Source organism: Juglans microcarpa x Juglans regia, chromosome 6S, assembly GCF_004785595.1.
Source record: "Juglans microcarpa x Juglans regia isolate MS1-56 chromosome 6S, Jm3101_v1.0, whole genome shotgun sequence".
Taxonomy (NCBI): Eukaryota; Viridiplantae; Streptophyta; class Magnoliopsida; order Fagales; family Juglandaceae; genus Juglans; species Juglans microcarpa x Juglans regia.
The window spans coordinates 15988319-16004404 of record NC_054605.1 but is presented as its reverse complement, the minus strand read 5'-3'; the positions used below and the strand labels follow the sequence as shown (position 1 = coordinate 16004404).

The following is a 16086-nucleotide window of genomic DNA, read 5'->3' as shown; positions in this document are numbered from 1 at the left end:
GTTTATAATTTGGTGGAGTTTTTATATATATATTTTTAAGAGTCGTACTGAATATTATAATCTCGTCTCGACGTGACATTTTTTATTATTTTAGATATTTTTTTAAAAATAATTTAAGATTTGATCAATAATTTTATTTTATTAAAATAAAATAAAAATATAATGAGAATTTAATTGGCTGAATTTTACTTTTGCTATTGTCTGTAAGGTTTTGTTAACATCTTTAATTATTAAAAAAAATTTAAAAAATATATAATTTTATTAATAATTATTTATTTAATCATTAAATAAAATTAAAAAATATCAAATATAAAAAAAAAATAATAAATAAATAATAATAAGACAGTAACTCTATTATTATTTATTACAAAATCTTTCAGTAAAAAGGTTACTCAGGCTATAGGAAAGTGGGCCCATATGTTGATTACAACTTACAAGAATGCGATAGAGGAGCACTGGGCCCCCAGGCTCTCTACATCATATTCGGTCCAAAGCGATAAATCCAGTACGGGTCAATGGAATCATTGAATGATCTAGGCAGCGTTTAACCTTAATTAAGGCCGTGCTTGGTTGTTAAGAGTGAGCTTTATCTTAAATTAATTAATTGATAAAATTAATTATTTTTTTAATTTTTTATAAAAAAAATTAAACTCCTCCTCTAATATATTTCATATATTCAAATAATATCTCAATTTATTTACATTTAAATACATCTTAATAAAATTTATAAAATATTATTATTTATATATCAATTCAAATGATCTTATCACTCTTAACTTTAATATCTAATCGTAATTTAAAATTTTTCTTAAATTTTATGAAATTATTGAGGGAAAAAAAAAAGTTGATGTGATTGTTTGTCTTTTATGAAAGAGATGGGCCCATAAGAAATATTTTTGGGTAGATAAAATGTTTTGGAATTTGTAAAATCAGTGAAGCTTACCAAAGAATATGCTTTAGAATGATATTTCCTTTAAATAAGTATTTTTATTTTTTTAATTTATAAAAGTTGTTGCCTGGGTTGTTGGGTCATAATTGGAAGTTAAGTATGGGAGAAATGCTCAAATTTTAAACCCCTTAAACAGTAATAATTAATAGTATAATAACTATCACAAGCTCTGTGTGGGCAATTAGTTTAGATATTATATCTGACTATTTATAAATAATAATAAAATAATTAAAATTAAAATTTTTTATTGAAATTTAAAAAATAAGAGATAGTAAATTAAATAAAAATATTATAAAATTAACAAAGTGTTTGAATATAATTTTGTTTTAAAAATTAAAAAAGTAATATTTTTTTATGCTTTTCTTGAGAGTTTAAAAAAATTATAATAATTAGGCCGTGATTAAATAAAAAAATTTAAAATTTAAAATTTAAAATATTTTGTGTTTGAATAATATTTGAAAGAGAAAACCTGGAGACCAGACGGTTTGGTCTTCGGCCATAACCAGCTCTCCAATTGCATTCCGCCACGTTAGTATATTATGTGACTAACCATGAACTTGCCTACACTAGATCTCATCCCTTATCCAAACTCCTCATTCATCCGCATCCGTGCATCAGGCTTTGCATACTTTATTTTTAAATTTAAAAAGATTTATGTATCAAAAATGAGCTCCACTCATTTTTTAAAATTTTCAAATAAAACTTTATCTTTTTTTGCAATTATCAAAGATAATCTTTTAAAATTTTCAAAACTTTATCATTCGTTTTTTAAAATTTTCAAACCTAATCTTTTACTTTTTGCATGTGACAAAAGTAACAATATTTACTTTTCAAAATTTTCAAAAAAATCATCTAATTTTTGCATATGTAAAAAATAGCATCAATTACTTTTCAAAATTTTCAAACAAAACATATGTGAGAGATGATAATAATTCAAAAAATTAAAATTTAAACTTTTACTCATATCATGTGTATGTGAAAACTAACAATTAATCATTTTTTAAAAATTTAAATTTAAAATTTTTAATTTTTAAATATGTCATGCACATGTAGAAAATGCAATTTGATATTTTATGAAAAAAGATTAAAAGTGGTTTGAATTCAAAACTCAGTTCAACTTATCTCGTCTCATCATTCTCACACAAAATATAATAAACAATTTTAAATTTTAAAATAATAATAATATTAAAAAATAATTTTCTAAAAATATTTTATTCTACTATTAGATGAATTAATTAGTTACTTTCCATACTATTGTGTTACAAAACATTTATCTTACATGTAGCCAATCCATTGGTAGGCTGTTATTAAAGCGTTTCTCTATTTGAAAAGAAAATATATGAGAATATATAGCAATATTTGCAAACAGTTATGTTGTCAAACCGATTCTTAGTAATTTTTTTTTTAAAGAAAATGATAGACATGCTACTTTTTTACAACTTTTTATATAATTATATTTTAAATAAGGAGTATTTTGATAAAATAATTTATAAAAATAATATCATTTTATAAAAACAAACTCGTTTTAAAATATGGTTATGTAAAAAGTTGTACGTATACAATTTTTATTTTTAATTAGAACGGTGAATTATATATGAGTGGGGCTAGCCGCGTCCATGCGCAGTGTTTTTTTTTTTATATTTTTTAATACATTTAAATATTTTTAAAAAATAAAAAAATATACTAATACATTTAAAATAACTTCTTTAATCAATTATTAAGTAAAAATAAAAATAAAAAATTTTACAAACGGTCAAATGGAGCGGTCAAAATGGAGAGGTATACTAGTTTTATTCATAATATATATATATATATATATATATTTCCTTTTAACTCAATTGCGATGGTTTGGATCGGTTGGTGAGGTTCTACCTAATGTATCGAATTAAACTAAATATTCCATTATTTGTGCAAGCTTCTGCCAATGCCTCGTTTGTTTTCGTCTTTTTTATTCTCAATGAATAAAATTGGGTTAATAAGATTCTGTCAAATATTTGGAGTATTACTCTCCTAATTATCTTCTGTTGCATAGTGTTTTAGGCATTACTTGGGATCCTAATCCGTGCGATTCAATTACTTCTCTCAATCTTTGCTTAATTCTTATTTACCAATTATCACTCAATTTTATGAACGAAAAGTTTGATTTTCAATTCAAGAGACTAAGTAATTGATCAATCTTTACTTAATTGTCTATTTAAAACTTGTACTTATCATTATTCTTTTACAAATTTTAATGATTTCGCTTTTGCTCTTTTTACATAGATGAGAATGGGAGATGGAAAAGGAGTTGGTCTCTTAGTGACTAAGTATGAAGAGATCCATCTCCCACGAGTAAAGAAAATCCATCATTTTTTTTCTCTATTTCGTTGCTTAAGCCAAGTGTCATGACCAAAGTTTTAAATGTCATGCTGTATCAACTGGTGTGATCGATATTTATCGTGTTAGATTAGTAATTGATATGGAAAATATATATGTTAGTATCAGATTAAATACTGGTCATTTTGATGCGTTTCGGTCAATACTAGTCGATTTTTGATATACCAACCGATTTTTAGTGTACTAGTCGAAATTTTGTAATTTTATATTTTTAGTGTCTTTTTATAATTTTCACTCAAATTCTTACATCTGAAGACTCTTTTATTAACTTTTTTTAATTTCTATTTTTTGAGAATTGAAAATCAAATTTTTACTCTCATTTTCTTGATGAAAATGAGTAATTATTTTTTTAATAGTTAGATTAAGAATTTAAAAATGTTATTTAGTTTTATAAATACATGTTTTAACTTTTTAAAATTGATATTAATATTATTTTAAAATATAATTTATATATAGACTATTTTAAAACGATATCTGAATGATAGTAATACTAAAATATTTACTTTTAGTGCCTTAATCGAAACCACATTCAAAACTTTGGTCTCGACTCTTCCTATATGTCCACAGTCCATCCCACCTTTTTCTTTCCAGCTGCATCCGGTCACTTTTATCAAGACTTCTCGGTCGGCTCTCTTTTGTCTATTTTATTATCTTTACACTTTGGGCTTTTGATATACGAATGGGTTTTGGGTCACTTTTACATTCTAATGTTGCAAATATTCAATATGACAATTTTTAATTTAGAAAAATGATATTTATAATTATGAATACGTAAATATTATATAATTATTTTAAAAAAATAAATAAATAAAAGATTTATATGAAAAGAAATTAATTTTTTAATAGTGAACCATACTCTTTTTCAAAACGATTGCACGGCGCTTGCATACTCCACGACTATATGTAGCATTACTCTTTAATTTAAATAACAAAAATTTAAATTTAAATATTATAAATCAAATTATATGATATAAAATAAAAAATTATATTAAAAAGTCTTATACCATATATTTTTACTTAAATAATATGTAATTTTTAATTTTTATTACTCATTAATGCTTAAATATGCTTATTTAAATAAAATAATAAAAATAATAAGTCACGTATTAGTTATGTAAATATTTGTGATGTAAGGTTTTATTGTAACATTTGTCCATAAAATGGTGTCAAGTAAAATCATTTACTTATTGAGTTTATTGCTGTCGGTATTTTAACCATTGGAAAATGATAATATGCTTTATGAGTTTGTATCTTAATTTTAGCTGCTCATATATTTATTTATTTTTACTTAATAGTTAACGAAATGACTTTTAGTATGTTGATATATATTTTTTTTAAAAAAAAATATTTAAAAAATGCACAAAATGAAAAATAAAATAAAATATGCAATTTGTACTAGGAGCATGCCCAACGTTCAAAGCTGGGTGGCACACTAGTAGATTAGTGGCAACACCCTTTAACGTGCCTCGTTTGTTACAAATTTAGATGAGATGAGATGAGACGAGATGTTTTATTAAAAGTTGAATAAAATATTATTATAATATTATTTTTATTTTGTAATTTGAAAAAATTAAATTATTTATTATATTTTGTATAGAAGTTTAAAAAAATTATAATGATTATAAGAGATGAGACGAGATAGTTTACTCTCTTATTTTTTCCTCTCTTCCAATTCTTTCTTGGTTACTCTTTCATATTTTCACAAACTCATTTAGTTACATAAATTATTTCATCTCATATCATTTAATTATTATAATTTTTTTAAACTTTAACATAAAATATAATATATAATCTAACTTTTTAAAATTGTAAAATAAAAATAATATTTTATTTAATCTCATCTTATGATCTGTATAATTAAACGAAGCTTTGATAAGTTTTAAAGAGTAGGACCATGGGATACTGACCAATACATCTCCTGTACTCATCATCTTCGCGACCAACTCCTCGATCGGAGGTTTTCCTTTGTCACTTTCCCTCACGTGTGTGGGTTGTTGTCGCCATTCGACATTTTTCCCAATAATTCCATTAATAAGACTCTTATTAATAATACTCTTATATAAGAGTATTTTTTTATAGAAAATAATTATAATATTTTCTAGATAACATCACTGATTTTATATTAGAAATTTAAATTTTATACGGACAATACTGGAGACTATCACATGAGGTGAAAATGAAAAAAAAACTTATAATTGAAGGAACTCATCCTCAATTAACTTTAACATAAGAATTATTCTTAAAATAATACTAAAAAAATAAATATATTTAAAAATATAATTTAAGTAAATATTGATATTTTTTTTAATAAATCGGAAATGCAAGAAAATGTTTCATAAAAAAATTACCTTAAAAAAATAAATAAAAATAATACTATATATAATTGTAAAGTATATAAATATTATATAATCACTTAAAAAAATAGATTTATATTTAAAAACTTATTTTTTATATAAATTTTATATTTATTTATTTATTTTTAAATAATTACATAATATTTACACGCTACAACTATCATTTTCGTAAATAAATAGTTTGGTAGCTACTAGATTTTCAATTTCGCGCAAACCTCCAAGAAGATAAGGCCGGTCTGGTCCGGTCGGCCACGTTCTGTCTTCCTGCCCAAGCAATATAAATGTGGACCCCACCCACGAGTATCGTTTCTCATCAATTATTTATCTACATCTCCCTGCGCTCCCCTTTCTACTTTCTAGGTCTCATCGAGTCAAAACAACTTCGATTGTCCGGGCTGGCATCAACTATCAAGATCCTCGTTTACGCGTTTTGAGGTAATCTCTTGGATCATCGATGGCGGATTTTCATATTTGGTGGCCTACTTTCCTGACCGACCCGTTTATTTACTTTTTGGTTTAGTTATTTGTAATTAATTTCACGAATATATATAATTTTTTAATTCAACCTGATTGATATTCTTTCTAATTTCCATGGCATCTTCGGTGCGTCTGGAATTAGTTGGTTATTTCTCTATGGTTGCTTAGAAACTTAAAGAAAGTGCTGATAAAACCTAAAGAAAGTTTAAGAAAACTTCATCTCGAGTACCGTTTATTTTTCTTTTTCTAGATTAAGAGAAAAAAAACGAAAGCAACGACATCAGCAATAACAAGAATATTCTCTAATCGAAATTTCTTAGATTCAAAAGTATAAGGGTTTTTCATTTCCCTCATGTTCACTTCATACTCTGCGCAGAGGTCGTTGATTGAACTGAGGGTGTTATTGATTTTTTAAAATTGAGATTGATCTTGAAACTGGGGATATTTTATGATTGAAAAGGTTTTTGGTATTTTCAGATCTTGAAACTGGGGATATTTTATGATTGAAAAGGTTTTTGGTATTTTCATTTCATTATTAAAGGGGTTGTCTCCTTATTAAAACTCACAGTTGCCTGTCTCACGTACAAGGAGGTCTTTATAAGGATTTATTTATTGATTTTGTTTGTTTGCATTGTATTAGTATCCCAGCTGATTGGGAGCTTTAAGAGTGAAGAAAATTGTTCTTTAGTTAGTGACTTGCAATGATGTTGGGGAGAAGAGGGGCTTGCACAAAATGGCCATTAATCACAGGATATGGTACGTTTCATGCTTGCAATTTCGTGTGCTAGAATTAGTCTTTAATCATCTCTTCGAGTTTTTATTGCAATGATTGGTCAAGTTATGGGCCTTTTTCTCTTCCCCATTTTTTTATTTTATTTTTGTGGATAACAGGATTTAGACTTCCCAATTTTGTCAATATAAGTTTCCTAATAAACTCTTTGATTACCTTTGAATATAAATTATCAAGTTATTAGGTTTTTCATCGGATTTGTTGCGAGGAACTGTATTGGCTTTACCCTTTTTGTGTGCTTATAATGAAACGATGAGGCCAATTGTGTTGGTTATCATCATTTTTTTTTATTAATTTTTTGAAAATGTAAGCATGTAACTGTTAATATTATATTATTGAACTCGAGGTTTTATAATGGATGACATATGATTTTTGCTGATCAATTCTTGATTGTAAGCCATATCTGAATTGTTTTCTTTTATACAATTACTGTGTGATAAATTTGTAAATTTTTGCAAGAAATTAATGACAGAGATATTAACATGTTTGAAATGTTAAAACAATTTTTTTTTTTTTTCAGGTTTTGCAAAATTTATTTTCAGTGCATTGGGTTCTCCTTCCGGGTATTCAAGAGAAGACTTGGACATCAGTCTCATAGTTAGTCTGTAGAATCTACTTTGTCAATACTATAGTTTCTGTAGACAATGGAAGGAAAGTGGGCTAGAGTACCGAATGATGGGAAGAAAACTATTGTTGGTTTGAAAAGGAAAAGGAAAGTTCGGTGCGCATCAAATATAGTTGGAGCTAGCCAACCACTGTTCTTGCAAGAGTCCAGCGTAAACTCATCTTTAAGCAAGATTGTTAAGCGTAAGAGATCTGATACATGTAGAACCAAGTATGAATCATGGTTGAATAGATATACTCTTATTAACTATAGGAATTTCAGTAGAAGTGGGCTTCCTCAACGACTTATGTATCATCAAAATGGGGATTGGATTGATCATCCTCAACAAATTGTGGACTTGGTTAGGAGAGATTTTCAGTTGAAAAATGTAGCTGTGCAAGTGGAGTTCAATGGCTGCCATTTATTTCTAGATGTTTTGTATATGATTCAATGGGAGTTGAAAACAGGTTTACAGAAGCACTTTGCTTGGATTGATGAAGCGGGTCACTGCTTCTTTCCACAGCTTCTCTCTTCTACTAGTGAAAGGCATGAATGCTGCCAATCTAGGTTCACGGATGATCCACACACCAATGGGACTTGTGAGGTCAAATTGCAGCTTGAGATTGGAATAACTGGATCGACTAGCTGTGATTCAGAAGAATGTGTAGAAGAGTCAAATATTCGTGCTAAGAGGACTAAACTTAAATTAAAATCTATTAGTGACTGTGTGGGTCTCAATATCAAAGACAATGACAATCAAACATCAGATGCTATAATGCACGAGGCTAGTGGGGAAAATCTACCTATTGCTGTAAATACAACATCCAAGTCCCATATTGTGCATGGAATTCTGGAGTGTGATACAGTGAAAAGCATGTTTATGAAGAGCATGGGATCATCTACAAGTGCAAATGTACTAGAGGTTAAGTGTTGCTCTAGTTATTTGACACAAACTCGAATGGAGCTATTTCAAAAGCAGATTGAAATAATTGAGAGGGGTCGTGGCGATCCAAATGTACAATATGGTTGGCTAGCAGTCAATAAAGATGCTCTAATGGGCATGATGACATATGGGCTTGGGCACGGTGGACCCAAAATTATGTCCTCGTATGGCAATGGAGTTCACCTTACACCATTAAACTATGCCAATATAAGGTTTGCATTTCTTTTTTAGTTTTTCATTTCCTATATGTGTCTCGTTTTTGGGGATTCTTGTTGACTGGCTTATGCCTACTGTATGAGGGACCACATGGGGAATTATAGTTTTCATTAGAGGATCCCCCAATTTAATTATCCATTGAATAATCCCTTGGCCAATTGCATTTTCTTGAATTTGGCTTTTCAAAGAAAAAAAAAGTCTCGTGGTTGGCTCAAGCGGTAAAGGCCTTGGTCTTGGTGGTGTGCTCCCTCCAAGTCTAAGGTTCGAATCCTCTTGAGTGCAAACAATTCCCTAGGAGACGTCGGACTGGGAAAATTTCCAGTTGAATTACCCGGGAAAACTCATTGTTGAGGGCCTATGTACCTCCGGGATTAGTCGGGACATTGTTCTCGGACACCTAGTGCCAAAAAAAGAAGTTCTTTGAATTTGGCTTATTTTTCCTTTTGCAAAGACTTAACTTTTGTTTTCTCTACAGTGCAAATTATTGTGATGATGACGAAAATGGGATGAGATACGTTGCGTTCTGTTGTGTCATATTGGGAAATGTGGAGGTTGTCAGTCCTGGATCTGTACAATGCCATCCCAGTACTGAAGACTTCGATAGTGGAGTCGATGACCTTCAAAATCCGCATCATTATATAGTTTGGAATATGAATATGAATACCCATATTTTTCCAGAATATGTTTTCTGTTTCAAGATGGTTTCCAGTGCTGATTGTGGTATGTATCTTCCATTTTCCTTCCTTTTTACTGAAAAACAAATTATTGTAGCAGCCCAACAATATTTTTCAAACAGTTCTGATGGAACACGGTCAACATGGTTAAACATACATATTTTTTGTACCGAGTCAATAGACCTTAAACTTTTCATCTTTACTTTAGTATATTTTGTTATTCCTAATTCCTTTGAGTACTGGACCACTAGATCTCTTTGATGTTACAGGAGGGGCTTTTATTGCTAAAGAAAGTAGAATTGATGTGTCAGGAAGTATTACTAGTGAAGGGCCTCAGGTCCAGAGGCAGTTGTATCACTCTCCAATTCGATCAGTAAGCCTTCTCATGCTCTTTAAGAATTTCATTTATTGTGGGTTTTTGTTGATGTTGTAGCATTAATGGCAAAACATGCTAGGAGCATATAAATATGGATTTTGAACAGAAAGATAGTTTTACCCTGTCCCACCATTCTAAGATGACGCAAGCCGTAATTTCAGCATTTAAGCCCAGCTGGCAGATGGGTTTATGACCTATTATTTGTTTTTGATCGGTAAACAAGAGCATCAAAGAGCATATGGGACATGTACAAGAGCATCACCTATGCATGGTAACCATGCACCCAATCGTCTCGAGGTCACAACGTAGTAGTTCTTTTTTGTAATCCTTTTTTTCTCACATAGCTTGGATTTTTTTATAAGCCCCAAAGCTTGGATTTAAGTGTGAAAAGAAAATGAAAATGATGGCAAGCTACGACCCTTAGGGGTTGGCTCAAGTGGTAAAGGCCTTGAGCTTGGGGTTATGCTCCCCCCAGGTCTAATGTTCAAATCCCATTGGGTGCAAACAATCTCTAGGGGCCATCGGACTGGTGGATTTTTCCCTTGAATTACCTGATGTGCACTTGTGGAAAATTCATTACCGAGGACCTGTGCACTCCCGGGATTAGTTGGACGTTGTTTTCAAACACCCGATGCCAATCTAAAAAAGATGGCAAGCTGTGTTACCCCCATATTGAGTGAGTATGGGTGGTGAATGGAATCTCACATGGCTTGGAAAGGAAAAGTTCTTGCTCTTTATAATGTATATCAAGGATTCCAATTGTACTTTTGACTGTAGCCCAAATGGCCCTTCTTTGGAGCATTATGTACTACTTCTATTCCGTTGGAATGTGATAATCAAGCCCCATCGCCTCCAATCTTGTTTTTTTTAAGAGGACCAAACATATTGAAGTTAACTGTCAAGATAAGATTCTTACTGGAAATATATCTGCACCATTTTTACAATCTGAAGGCCAACTTCACAGATATACTTGTTCTTTGGGTATTATCGATTGATTTTTCTGTTGGAGCTGGGTTATGTAATATTTATATGCCAGCTTGAGGAAGAGTACCAAGGTAATAATCATTTGTATACGTCCCGTATACCTGTATTGCGGCTTTTGCGCTTTTAATGATTTTTCTCTTATTAAAAAAACAGGTATTAAGGTAATAATACTGTCACTGAAAGGATATTATGGTAGGAATGTTGTCGTAATAATTGCATAGAAGTCAACTGTGATTCTCTGAGTGTATAACAGTGTATATTGAGAGGGTGGATAAATTCTCTCTTATTCTTGTGTTAACCTTAATCTTGACATATGACCTTTTAAAGTCATTTTCCTGTAGGAGAATTGTTGGCAATCTCCTGAATTTGACAAGAGATGTCTGGAAAAAGCTGTTGCCCTCTGCCCAAGCTCTTCAAAGACTCCAAAATCACCATGGATGCCTTTTGCCATGTTGTTTGAAGCTATCTCAAAAGATGTTTCTCCTAAAGATATGAAGTTGGTGAACGATCATTATGACCAATTCAAGGTTTGCAATGATTATTTTGTTATTTTTTTTCCCTTGGAAGTTATTATTATTATTATTTTTTGAGGATTCCTTGTTGGGTATTTCATTAGAGCAAGAAGATTAGTCGCGAAGATTTTGTCAAACAGTTGAGATTGGTAGTTGGGGATGCACTATTGAGGTCTACCCTAATGGGTCTTCAGTGCAAGGTATGGTTCAAACTACTGTGATTTATTCAGGACAAGCCATTGTTGCTTGATTAAAGCTACCTAGCTGGAACTCTGGGATTTGGTTCAAATGGATTTTCCTATTTGTAGGTCATTTATGGCATACATAGAATACTTGCATAGTTGAATAGAAACATTCATGTGCATACACATACTGGTATTATGTACATTAGTTACTGGATTTGCATGTGGTTATGGGCTATACTCTTGTTAGGTTTAAATTACTCTTTATGTTGTGCCATGTAGAATTGAAATTAGGAATTGGAGTGTATTAAGAGGTATGCTTATTTCCTACATATTTGAGTATATAAATTGTGATATATCTATATACGCACATGTCATGGGGGTTTTGGCACCTATTTATGGCTGGCCATTTGGGGGAACATAGTCATCATCTTGATTCTTGTGTACTAAATACCAACCTGTTCATGTCCTTTTTCTCCTACTTTAAACATGCAATTGATTTTCTAAATAGTATTTTTGAAAAGAACAAATCATTGCTTTTGTAAAAGGTGACAATTGTTGGGAAAAAAGTCTTATCTGAGTAAAGCTTATTCCATTATATTTTTTGGGAACACCATGATAAAAGTGCTTGGTTTCCAAACAGATTTGTCAATCAATAATGCGGTTTCATGCTTTAGCACTTGGATGTCACCTGTCATGCGCTTCCATCAAATTACTTTTGTATCAAGTCTTTGACCTTAAGTCATAAGTGGCACAGCCTGGCTCTCCTCAATATATTTTGATCAAGGCCCCTTGTAGAGCCTGTCTTACACCTTTTATTTTCCAGTAAAAACTGAAAAGGAAGTTGTGATTGACTTTAGTGACACATTTGCTGTTTTGAAATGATGGGATTGTTTTTATTCATCCTATCGAAATGAGACTGTGAGAGGGTGGGGTTTTTTTGGGGACTTGCATTTGGACAGCAATTCCTTCTTGGGTTCCCCTCCCCCCCCCCCCCCCCCCCCCCCCCCCCCCCCCCCCCCCCCCCCCCCCCCAAAAAAAAAAAAAAAAGAAAAAAGAGAAATTTTCATTACTATTTTTGCTTTAAATTCAGCATTTTTGTTTTTAAAAGGAAAAAAAGATTCTGGCTAGACATTATTTTGTGTTTTTCATCATCAGCCCCTGCACCCACCACCCAGGGTTTGTGTGGGAGGAAAAGAAAGAAAGAAGACAAACATTTGGTACTGTTACATAATTTTGGGCGTAAAACAATTGGTTCAACTGCTGAATGCTTGCAGCAATGATGTTCCTCATAATGTTCATATGGTGGAAGATTTAATAGAGGGGGATACCAGAACATGGTAAGCTGATTTGATCTCAATTTTTTTGATGCGGAATCCAGACATGCCATCCTAAACATAATCTGCTACAGAATGAAGAGGAGGTATATAAGAATTGAAAACTTTCTTCAGTCTGCATATCCCATTGATCAGAAGGAGCAGTTTTGCTCAACAAGGAACCTTACTTTCCAATCATTCGAAGCAGTTGTGGAATATAAAAATGCAGGACAGGCTGAGGTTATTTTTGTGGAAATCCTTACCTGTAAGAGGTCAAGTTGGTCAATTCCTATCTTCTATAAATGATGAATTGCTGCTGTGCCCTCTATTTGAAGCTGGGGTAGAAACAGTGAAACCCAATTTTCTGGCATGTCATGTCATGAGGGCTATGTGACAGGAGTCACCTTGGCCATTAGACACTTGATTTGCGTGAATAACAATGGGGGAATGGATCCAAATTTTGTTACATCCGCAGGACAAGTTTGATCTTGGCCAGGATAGTGGGCACGGCCTCCAGCTATGTGCAGTAATTATTATGGTTACTGTTTAATTTGATAGAAATGAGGTGGTTCATATTGGGGAAGCCAGATGTTCTTGTTATGGACCAATGGTGGCGAAGGGAAAACGCCTATAGTTTGAACACAGAAATATGTACCAGAAAGAAATGACAACCTCCTTAGGTGGTTGTGTAGAAAATTAATGTTGATTTAAAAAAAAAAAAAAAAAAAAAAATCTTGATGGCTCCTTTTTGCCAAAATTCTTCTGGTATTATCACAAAGGCTATGGACATCTATCTAGATTGGAGTCTATAAATTCAACTATTGGGGAAGCCAGTGGTACTCAATTTGCTCTCCATGAGTCTGCACAACATAATCTACAAGAGATTATTCTAGAAGGTGATGCCCAAGTTGCATGCCAGGCTATTAATAATCGAACTGATGATGTTGATTGGCCTAGGAGATATCTGGATTCTCAGCCAGGCTGGTTGGTCCAGTGTAATGCAGTGGCTCTAGAAGACATTCTTTATCATTATTAGCTTGGAGGAAAATTCTTATAAAACCTATTTTGGTGGAGATGTGATCAATTTTCCCAGTGTAGGTTAAGCTGAACAATCTCTTCCCTAAATGATAAGGATGGTAGGGAGTTATTGTTTTTGGGAAAATGATAAAAGATACAACCAATTTTTACAACTATTTTACAACTCTGTTGTAAATGGAGGACATTTTTGTAAAATAGAGTTTAAAGAGTATCATTATTTTATAAAAATAATGATATCTTTACACCTCCTTTACTATTTATTGTTTTATTACCCTTTTTTTTTTTTTTTCCTTTTGCTCTTTGAATCTAGATTAAAAATTTCAGAACATGATTTTCTTGTATAATCTAGAAGAAAATAAATTTAATCAACTAATGTAATCATGAAATTTAATTAAAAATAAATTCAATTTTATAAAACCTGACCCTTTGCTCTGAGTCAATTTTTATAAGATTGAATTTATTTTGAATTAATTTACATGATTACGTTGGTTAGTTGAATTTATTTTTTTCTAGATTATGTAAATGTGTCATTCTGAAATTTTTAATCCAGATTCAAATAGCAAAAGAAAAAAAAAAAAATCTGGATAGTAAAACAGTAGTAAATAAGGTGTAAGGGTACCATTACCCATTTTATAAAAGGTTGCATCTCGATCACTAGTTTTGTTTCTTGTATTACGGTCCTTTGTTAACAATGGTTTATTTCCTTTGCTTTCTTTTGCTAATACAGGTCCTCTCCAATTGCTTAACCGAATTGGATGGTCCAATTTAGGAGAGAGATAGAGATACATCGTGTGGGCCTTAAACAACATTTATTGTTGTTAATATAGAATTTCTGTATAGCATAGACCTCACATGCATATTTAATATTGTGTCTTATCTCTCTCTGTATTGGACTATCTAACTCGGTCAAGCAATTGAAAAGGATCTTAGTTGTTCTTTTGCCGCATCAATGCTATCCAAAGACCACTTCTTTATTGACCACATGGTTTCATTTGTCATTTGTGGGTAAATGAAAATTAGTCACCTTGTGCCTTTGTTGTGTTTGCAGCAACCATCCACATGCGCCTTGAAATTTCCAAAGCAGGAGCAAGACCTTTGAGTCTCATTGAAGCTGTGGTGTTTACGAGTGTTATCGGTATTTGTTATATGCCTGATGATTACTTGTTTGCTACTTTGCCCTTTAATGTGTCGACATGATGTGGAGAACAGTCGTAACAGTCTTCAAAATTTTCTGTAAGTGGTTCTTCACCGCTCCTTTTCCGCCTTGAGGTTTTGCGTATTGTGAATGCGTGCGCTAGTTTCTATATGATCAAATTGTTCAACATAGGACCTCAAACTCAATAGAACTGCTCAAGTTATTGGCTGGATTAGGAAAACCAAACCTTGGGTCTGAAATTCGAAAATATCTTCGGTTCCAATATAAGTGGTGCTTAGTGCTAGTGCTGTCAGTTTGGTACAGTGAGAATTTTTTGTATTGTATAATTTGGCATTTGAGAAATACAATATATTATTTTTGCATTCCCTTTTTTGGGGTTTTTTAATGGATTGGCAACTTTTGTTGGAATTTCTCTTATCTCTATGATTTGTTTCCTTCTGTTTTTGGGCGGGGAGGAGCTAACTTTTTCTAATGTGTGGCGTTTTTATCCTTATATTTTCAAGTTTTTTATTTGTTTAATTTTTTTTTTTTTTTTGAAGGATTGATCTATTTTATTTTTATCATCTGTCGTGTTGTCTTTTTTTTTACAAGTTGAATTTGAAATAGATTTGTGTTGTGTTTAGATGGTTGGATTTGAATCTTTATATTTTGATCATATTTGAATAGTACTAAATTCAAACCAAATTATATATAATCTTTCAAAATCTTAGATTTCAAATAATTAAAAAAGAAGGGAATTTGCACTAATGCATTTCAAATCTATTTATTTAAAAATTCAAGTTCAAATCTAAATTTCAATTTTATTTTGTATTGGGGAAGTGATTTTCTTCTGATTGGGTTTGAAATTGATTTGGGCTTATAAGTTTGGAGCGAGCATTCATAGAAAAAATGCAAAACAAAAGAAACGGGCCTTCTCTAAGAAGAAAAGTCGTAATTTAAGTTGCCTCCGGGTCAGTCCAAATACTTGGCCCAAACCACTGTATAAGGATTGTTAATCGACCGTTGACTGTTGGATTTGGACAGAGAATTCCAGCAGGAGATCTCAATCCATCGAGCAACAGTCAAATTGGATCAATCGTGAGTGATTTGATATGTTTGATTTTTCAATTACTTTTTATTTCTTAGCTCTTTTTTAGATA

At 31.3% G+C, this 16086-nt stretch overlaps 1 protein-coding gene across 7 annotated transcripts; it reads left to right on the top strand.

Moving 5' to 3' along the window:
• The first annotated feature begins 5967 nt into the window (after window positions 1-5967).
• Window positions 5968-15309, top strand: LOC121237133 (inactive poly [ADP-ribose] polymerase RCD1-like). 7 transcript variants are annotated; one of them, XM_041133728.1, is made up of 8 exons: window positions 5968-6114; window positions 6797-6912; window positions 7467-8705; window positions 9185-9429; window positions 9653-9756; window positions 11085-11270; window positions 11360-11455; window positions 14840-15309. In XM_041133728.1, exons 3-8 carry the CDS (start codon window positions 7591-7593, stop codon window positions 14888-14890), a joined length of 1797 nt encoding a protein of 598 aa, XP_040989662.1. In that variant the 5' UTR covers window positions 5968-6114; window positions 6797-6912; window positions 7467-7590; the 3' UTR covers window positions 14891-15309. The 7 variants fall into 7 exon arrangements, with proteins under 7 accessions (XP_040989662.1, XP_040989661.1, XP_040989664.1 ...); XM_041133727.1 differs by lacking the exon at window positions 14840-15309 and adding an exon at window positions 12819-13597; XM_041133730.1 differs by lacking the exon at window positions 14840-15309 and adding an exon at window positions 12715-13597.
• Window positions 15310-16086: the final 777 nt, after the last annotated feature.

What these genes read in the sequence shown, in the direction of transcription:
- LOC121237133 (XM_041133725.1), top strand. Translation starts at nt 7,591, where the DNA reads ATGGAAGGAAAGTGGGCTAGAGTACCGAATGATGGGAAGAAAACTATT. An exon ending in TTAAACTATGCCAATATAAG is followed by an intron (nt 8,706 to 9,184) that starts GTTTGCATTTCT and finishes TTTTCTCTACAG; the next exon opens with TGCAAATTATTGTGATGATG. An exon ending in ATCATTATGACCAATTCAAG is followed by an intron (nt 11,271 to 11,359) that starts GTTTGCAATGAT and finishes GTATTTCATTAG; the next exon opens with AGCAAGAAGATTAGTCGCGA.